At 48.5% G+C, this 7,424-nt stretch overlaps 2 protein-coding genes and 4 non-coding genes across 7 annotated transcripts in view; all 6 read right to left on the reverse strand.

Moving 5' to 3' along the window:
• Positions 1 to 1,464: 1,464 nt before the first annotated feature.
• Positions 1,465 to 5,578, reverse strand: RPL13A (ribosomal protein L13a). 2 transcript variants are annotated; one of them, XM_003801486.3, is made up of 8 exons: positions 5,494 to 5,578; positions 3,476 to 3,548; positions 3,023 to 3,088; positions 2,658 to 2,759; positions 2,371 to 2,456; positions 2,134 to 2,193; positions 1,725 to 1,847; positions 1,465 to 1,575 (listed from the first exon to the last, which is right to left on the reverse strand). In XM_003801486.3, exons 1-8 carry the CDS (start codon positions 5,506 to 5,508, stop codon positions 1,489 to 1,491), a joined length of 612 nt encoding a protein of 203 aa, XP_003801534.1. In that variant the 5' UTR covers positions 5,509 to 5,578; the 3' UTR covers positions 1,465 to 1,488. The 2 variants fall into 2 exon arrangements, with proteins under 2 accessions (XP_003801534.1, XP_023363637.1); XM_023507869.1 differs by lacking the exon at positions 5,494 to 5,578 and adding an exon at positions 4,909 to 4,950.
• Positions 1,979 to 2,062, reverse strand: LOC111722076. The gene has a single exon (XR_002771022.1). It is a non-coding gene; the product is annotated as a small nucleolar RNA SNORD35 (small nucleolar RNA).
• On the reverse strand, positions 2,262 to 2,329 carry LOC111722073. The gene has a single exon (XR_002771020.1). It is a non-coding gene; the product is annotated as a small nucleolar RNA SNORD34 (small nucleolar RNA).
• LOC111722085 lies at positions 2,532 to 2,616 on the reverse strand. The gene has a single exon (XR_002771029.1). It is a non-coding gene; the product is annotated as a small nucleolar RNA Z195/SNORD33/SNORD32 family (small nucleolar RNA).
• On the reverse strand, positions 3,350 to 3,433 carry LOC111722086. The gene has a single exon (XR_002771030.1). It is a non-coding gene; the product is annotated as a small nucleolar RNA Z195/SNORD33/SNORD32 family (small nucleolar RNA).
• Positions 5,579 to 5,596: 18 nt separating the features above from the next.
• The window catches only part of FLT3LG (fms related tyrosine kinase 3 ligand), an 11,830-nt gene continuing 10,002 nt past the window's right edge, over positions 5,597 to 7,424 (reverse strand). The window contains exons 7-8 of the mRNA XM_023507898.1: positions 6,767 to 7,018; positions 5,597 to 5,724 (exon numbers count right to left, since the gene is read on the reverse strand). Of these exons, the coding sequence (XP_023363666.1) occupies positions 5,597 to 5,724; positions 6,767 to 7,018 (380 nt within the window). The remainder of the gene's footprint in view (positions 5,725 to 6,766; positions 7,019 to 7,424) is intronic.

Below are 7,424 nucleotides of genomic sequence, written 5' to 3' on the forward strand. Positions count from 1 at the left end.
CTTGAGCCCAGGAGCTGGAGGTTGCTGTGAGCTGTAATGCCACGGCACTCTGCCCAGGGGGACAGCTTGAGGCTCTGTCTCAAAAAAAAAAAATAAATAAAAAAAAATAAAGATGTAAGGTTTTCTTTTTTTGGAAAGTCTCACTTAGTCGCCCTGGGTAGAGTGCAGGTGCCTGCCACAACTCCTGTCTATTTTTTGTTGTTGCAATTGTGGTTGTTTTAGCTAGCCTGAGCTGTTTTAGAACCCACTAGCCTCCATACATACTGAGCTCACCTCATACGGGCAACACCTGAGTCTTATGTCTTTTATTAAAAAGTTTATCAAGTGACCAAGTGTAACTCTATCTCAAAAAAAAAAAAAAAAAAGGAAATCCAAGCCATGATCTCCTTTAAGGTCCTTCTGGAGAGGTTAAGCCCACAATAGTGTGGTTGCAAATAATTGCCCACCAATCCCAAGGGCAAAATGAACCTAAGCTTCCTAAATACAGGTTTACTGCCCTAGGAAGGCCAGACCATTTACTGCAGTGTCCTGGGCCCCACACCCACTGACCCATAAATCTCATTGGCAAAATGGGGACAGGGATCCACCTGGGCAAGCTAACTTGAAGTTATTACTTTTATTAAATGCAGACTCATGCTTTTCAGGATTCCTGTTGGTAGACCTAACACAACACAGCATGCAAATAAAGCCTAATTTTAAAATCCCTCTTATTATTTTATACAAAGCAGATTCCCCAGACCTAAGTAGCCCTGTCAGGCAATGGAGTTGGCTACAAACTTGTGGCAATTCCACGCCTTGCAGCTGAATTAGAATGAGATAGCTTTAAATAAGTGGAAACACCAGCTTAAATGACACTAGCCATGACAGCTTAAAATGTAGGAAGTACAGAAACATCTTTGTTGAGTAATCTCTACAAAGCTTTAAAACTAACAGTTCTGTCAAGACTTAAGCACAGCCAGCTGCATCCTCTTGAAATCCCGCATCTTTCTGGGGCTGCCTCCACAGTGGGCACATACTGCAAAGAAGCCACATTTCTTCGAAAGCAATTTATTTGTTCCTGGGTAACAGAATACAGGGAAGGAGCAAGATGATGCCTGTAACCTCCTGTTGCACATCTCGCCTCCCAGTCTGTGCATCTATAAATACTTTGTACAACACCAAGCTTATACTATCCCCTCAAGCGTCTTCTCACACTCTACCAGATGCAGAGTATAGTGTTGACCAGGCCAGGTGAGAAGGTAAACCAGATGCCCCACTCACAAGGCAGGGCTCCCCCACAATTATTTAAACTGGTGGTCCTAAATTATGTTGACACAAGTCCTAGAGTCACTTAACCTTACAGACTTGGAGTATCTAAGGTCCTTTCCTTTCTAAATCTCAGGTTGCCTGTAGCACCAAGACTGCTGCCCCTGGGTCCCCCACATCCCAGGGTGGCGATGGAGGAAGGGCAGGCCAGGCCAAACATAAGGAATAAAGTCTTTATTGGGCTCAGACCAGGAGTCCGTGGGTCTTGAGGACCTCTGTGTATTTGTCAATTTTCTTCTCCACGTTCTTTTCGGCCTGTTTCCGTAGCCTCTGTGGGGATAAGGACAGGTGGTGGTTAGTGGCTGTTGCTTGGTCCCACCCTCACTACATAGATCCAATCTCATTACACCCCAGATGGACCTCAAAAGCACTACTCTGCTAGGAGTGCAGTGCCCTCTGTAGCCAGCCCCTGCCCTCACCATGAGCTGCTTTTTCTTCCGGTAGTGGATCTTAGCCTTCTCCTTCCTCTTCTCCTCCAGGGTTGCTGTCACTGCCTGGTACTTCCAGCCAACTTCGTGTGCCAGGCGCCCCAAGTAGGCAAACTTTGGGAGAAAATTTGAGTTGTAAGGACACCCCCCCACCCCATGGGATGTCACTTGTCCTAGAAGACCCTGGTAACATCATTATCCAATTGCCCTTAATCCCCTGTAGAAAAGCACACATCCTTCCACCCCTCCTGGCATCAGCTGAACTATTAGTGCTTCGGCACTGCCAACAAGGGCATCCGCAGACCATCGTGAGAAAAACATCATCTGCCAGGCTTGGGGGGACCTTGGTTCATGCCTGACACCCCTCTTTATTAGGACAGTTGGTGTAATTTGGACTCACTTTTCTTGTAGGCTTCAGACGCACAACCCTGAGGGCAGCAGGAACCACCATCCGTTTTTTCTGTTAGAGAAGGAGAAGGGCTTAGAAACCTGGATCGAGGGACAGACAGGAAGGCGGCTAGTTGGGAGGGCGTCTCAGCCAGTGTTGTTTTCACGAAGCTCAAACAATGTAGGTAATTGTAGAACATCATGGACGCTGCCTGCATGGATGCTGCATCACGGACTTGGTCAAGCTCACCTTGTCGTAGGGTGGTGGGATCCCATCGAACACCTTGAGGCGGTCCAGGGCAGCCTGGCCACGCTTGGTCTTATGGGGCAGCATGCCTATGGGGAAGGAGATGGCAAGGCTGCTCAGTGGGGATCAAACATCCACCCTCTCCCACTAGGGCAGGCTGACGGGTAGCCTCAGATGGTAGTGCATGTAGAGTTATCTCATAGTAGGAAAACTCGAACACGAGTGGGAGAAGTCCTCATCACTGGTCGCCCGCCTGTCACCACCACCCGCGGCTCCCAGGCCCAGTTTACCTCTCACAGTGCGCCAGAAAATGCGGCTTGGGGCCCGGAAATGGTAGGGGCCACGGGACGGGTTGGTGTTCATCCGTTTGCGGAGGAAGGCCAGGTACTTTACTGAGAAGAGAGGAAAGCACAAGACCTGCCTGGTTTGCCAGACCCACATCAGAACTCCCTTCTTGTTTCAAGTCCTTCAAGGATATAAATTTTTATGACCAGACCCACCCAGGAAACCCTAAACTTCTCCCCGTATTTCCCAGGGCCTTTTCAGGAACTCAACTAGCCTCTCCCACCACTGCCAGAATGGCTTTGGAGCCACCAGCCTCAGTACCCCAAAGGGAGGAGACCTTCTCTAGCCTTCCTCCCAGGCCACAACTTACACTTGTTTCTGTAAAAATTGCCAGAGATGTTGATGCCCTCACAACGCACAACTACCACCTTCCGGCCTAGAGAGAATGGGAGACATTCAAGGAGTGTATACAGACAGTGCCACCTAAGCATACCTCCCCGTCCAGTCAGTATTTACACATGTGGGCCCTTTCCTGGGCCACGATTGACCACAAAGTAGAAGAGCCCTAAGGTGAACCTCTTGTTCCAGGTCTCAGGGTGGTATCTAACAGACCTGGATTCATGCTGAAATCAAAGGCTCATTTAACAAAAATGTCAGTTGTGCCAAGGGTCTTCAATCAAGGAAATGGAGTGGCTGGCAGGTCTCAGAGCGGTGCATGGGGTTGATCTCATTGTCGTGAGACTCAAACGAAAGATGGTGATTGTTGCTCATCATTGACCTCCAGGTGGAGTTAACAAAAGGAAGTACGGGGCAGAGGACTTACCCAGCAGTACCTGTTTGGCCACAATGGCCGCCAGGCGGCCTAGGAGATGGCCTCTGCCATCTAGCACCAGGACCTGTAGAAGAAAAGATGAGAGGGTTCAGGGGTACTGATAGTCTTTCTGTGGCTCCCACAAGCAGCCACCATTCCTACTTGTTTCTCTTCTACATTAGCCTCAGGCTGCCTCCTACCCAGCTACCGGACTATGAGCCAAGGTGTTTTAGATGAAGGAAAACTAAAGCCAAAAAAAACAAAAGGTTCAGAGCAAGACAAGACATCAGAACTCAGCCCGGCATGGGGGTTCATGCCTGTCATCTTAGGACTTTGGGATTGGGAGGCTGAGGCAGGTGGACTGCACAGGAAATCAGGACCAGTCTGAGCAAGAGAGACCCTGGCTTTACTAATAGGAAAACTAGCCAGGTGTGGTTGTGGGCCCCTGTCGTCCCAGGTATTCAGGAGGCTGAAGCAAGAGGATGTTTTGAGCATGAGTTTGATGTTGCTTTGAGTTAGGATGATGCTGTGACACTCTACCCAGGGTTGATAGTGAGACTATGTCTCCCCACTGCCAAAAAAGAAAAAAAAAGAAAAAAAACAACACACCAAAACTCCCCTCTTGTCTCAGGTCCTTGAAGGGTATAAATTTTTATGGCCAGATCACATTTGCACTTAATGAAATACAAGTGAGGATTAAAACAGAGACAGCAATGCTCTGTTGGTGAATCATCTCATTACAAGAACCTATAATCTGCAATAGAAACTATAGGTTTCTAACAGAATTTACGTTTCTTCTACCACGAATCTCGTAAGAAAACCATGTTTCAGGTGGGATGAAGTCAGACAGTGATCAAAAGCCAATGTTCACTTGCTACCTCCCTGGTATGCCACCCAAGCTCCAATAACTTACTTCTCAGTCCCCTGCCATAATGCGTGTCACAAAGTATAATGAAATTATGCATATAATAACTGTCGTATATATTTTTCTGAGTACCGGCATACAGAACTTGACGCCTGCTTCCTGACAATGTGACCTGTGCCAAAAATCTACAAATTTCCACGTTTCAATTTCCTATACTAGGAAAACAACCATGCCCTTCTCAGGAAATACTCAAGTTAACCCAACTATTCCAAAAAACGCAATGCCTACCGGTTTAGGAACAGGGACGCGTGCTCAGTGAACTCTATCATTTGCTTAGGCACGCCTGGCTTGGAACTTGTTTCCCATCCCAACCACACTTAAAAAATTCACTAAGAAATCCTTTATAGAGCCAGTCTTTCATATATAAGTAGTCACGCCAGCAACCAGGAACTCAAAGCTAAGCTTTTGCTGTGTTTCCCGAGCCCGCCACCCCGCCCGCCATGGCCAAAGGCCGTCCCATGTCCGTGGAACCATTTGTCACAACCCTGCTTCCAGCAGAACATGCTTTCAAGGCACTCACCAGCCCCAAACAAGGAGAAAAGGTCATTCTTGAATGACCCACAGTTTAGCACTCTCGACCCCCTGCAGAAAGGGATTTCATATTAAAATAGCCAGAGCGGCAGAGAAGCCGGATTGGCACTCCCACGTGAGGCTGAAGTAGCCCGCGCATTGGACAGGATGGAAGTACCTTCCATTTGGCTAATCCTGAATTTCTCATTGCCCTGAGGCCTCCCAGACAAGACTTCGAGTTCGCCACCGCTGGGGACACGCCATGGTCCGATTCGGACCAGACCAGACCTTAGGGCTTACATCCATTACCCGAGATCAAAGAAAGAGAAATCTAGTTGTGCTAATGCCCCTCCCTGTGCTGGAAGTTACTACAATTACCCCCGCCTCGAAAATAAAATGCCATATTTTGCCCAACCCTACTCCTAAACACAGCCTAAACATTTCCCACAAATTCCCCTTGACCCGAGATCTCTTGTTTGTTCAATTATCTTTCTTAAGTTTCCTAACATATATTGGAGAATATAGAGGGCTCAATCTCGTTCTGGCCTGAATCCCACCCAGTCCCATGACGCCCCGGCCCGCGCGGAGCCCACACCTGCCCCTCCGCCATCTTCGGCAGCTGCCTGGGAAAGAAGGAAGCATTGGCGCAGGGTTTCTTATCCCTTGACACAGGGGCGGAAGAAGTGACGAAACACGGTCTACGTAGGCAGCTTTCTTTTCATTGGCCAAAGTGCCGTGCGCCTGTGGAGAGGCGCCTCACTGGGAGGCGGGACGTCTTCCGACTGTCCAATCCAGATAGCATCCCGATAGGCCCTGTCGGCCATGTCTGTATGGGGCAAGAGATCACGTGGGGCGTGGAGGCGGATCTGCTGAGCCCGGTTGCCCAGCCTCCGCGGCCATATTTTTGAGGGGCTGTTAATCTCGTTCAAGCGCTCTTTCTGCCATGTTTGTGAGGGGAGGCGCCATTACCCCCTCAAATTACTGAAGACCACAGGAGGCAATGAGGCTAGCATTTTAGTCTTCATCCTAAGATTAGAGGTCCCGATTTCCGTGTGCGGTCGATCTCATTAAGACCGGGACAAACGCCAGGCCTTATCTGGGCCTCAATGGTACCACTTGTAAAACAAGTCGTGGTAGTCTTTCCTGTGAGATCTAAGAGTGGGCGAAGAAATGACTTCCAGGTGCCTGGACTACACCAATCTGCTAAGTATTACTCAGAGGAACTTCTCATTTTCTGGACTTTTGGTTCGGCTGTGTCCCCTGCCTGGGATGCCCTCCCTCATCCCTCCAAAATCTGGCTTGTCACAACCCCACTGCCCTTTGGCTCCAGGGAGCCTCCCATATATCCTAGCTTAGTTATAGGTCTCTGGCTCCCATGTTCTACAGTGTGTGGCATCCCGTAATCGAAGGACGGGTCCTTTGTCTTCTCTCTCATAGTCTAGGAGATGTGGGAGAACTGGGTTGGTTCTGACTCAGATGTGGGTTCTGGCATTGCCCAGCACTGGTCGTGGGCCCCAGAAGGTCTCAGAAGACAGTATTGTTTGAGACAGGGTCTCCATCCAAAACCGGGCTATATAAATATTGGCTCAAGCATTCCCCCTGCCTCATTCAGCCTCCCAACTAGCTTGGACTATAGTGTGCGCAATCACCACGCCTGGCTAATTAAAAAAAAAATTATGAAGTTGCACTCTATGTTGCACAGGTCTCCAAATGCTGAGCTCAGGTGAACCTTCCATCTCCATCTCCCAGAGTGGTGGGATTAGAGGCATGAGCTACCAGATCAGCCAGAAGACAGTCACAGTACTACATGAAACATTTCCTTAACTGATACACCAAGATTCCTGAAATCATAATTATCCCATTCTCACCTTGTTCCATCCACAGAGAGGCTTGGGCAGAGCTGGTAGAACAGGAAAATTTATATAGTTTCGTGGGGACAAGGGCTTTGTACAGAAGGGAGTAAGAGGGGCTGGTGCTGGGTTCTGGCGTTGTCTCCATCCTGGGGAGAGAGTAAGAGGAGCATTGGGACCCACGAAGGGACCAGCCTCTAGCCAACCTCTGTGTCCTGGCTGTGCATCCTCTGGCAGGTGGCTGCCCACTCTGGGCCTCAGTGTCCTCATCTGTAAAATGGGATGATAGATGTGTCTGTCTCACTGGGCTGTTTTGAGGATTCACAGAGAGGGAAAGTATTTAGCTCAGGGCTGGGCACAAACTCATGCCCCTAACAGCTCCATTCAGAGCTAGTGATCATTGCATGGCTAGGGCTCCTGTCCAAGAGAACTCTGCAATGATAGAAGGGTTCTCTTTTTTTGTTCTCCAACATGACACCGGCCCCATATGAATACCGAACACTTCAAATGTGGCTAGTGCAACTAAGGACCTGAATTTTAAATTTTACCTAACTTTAACTAACTTAAATTTAAGAAACGAGTAATGTGGTTATTGAGAGAGTGGGGAAAACAGAGGTTCAATAGGATTAGAGTGGGAGGGAAACTCCTCAATGTAGTGCCTTTTTTTTTTTTTTTT

Source organism: Otolemur garnettii, unplaced genomic scaffold (assembly GCF_000181295.1).
Source record: "Otolemur garnettii isolate 467f Iridium unplaced genomic scaffold, OtoGar3 scaffold00211, whole genome shotgun sequence".
Lineage (NCBI taxonomy): Eukaryota > Metazoa > Chordata > Mammalia > Primates > Galagidae > Otolemur > Otolemur garnettii.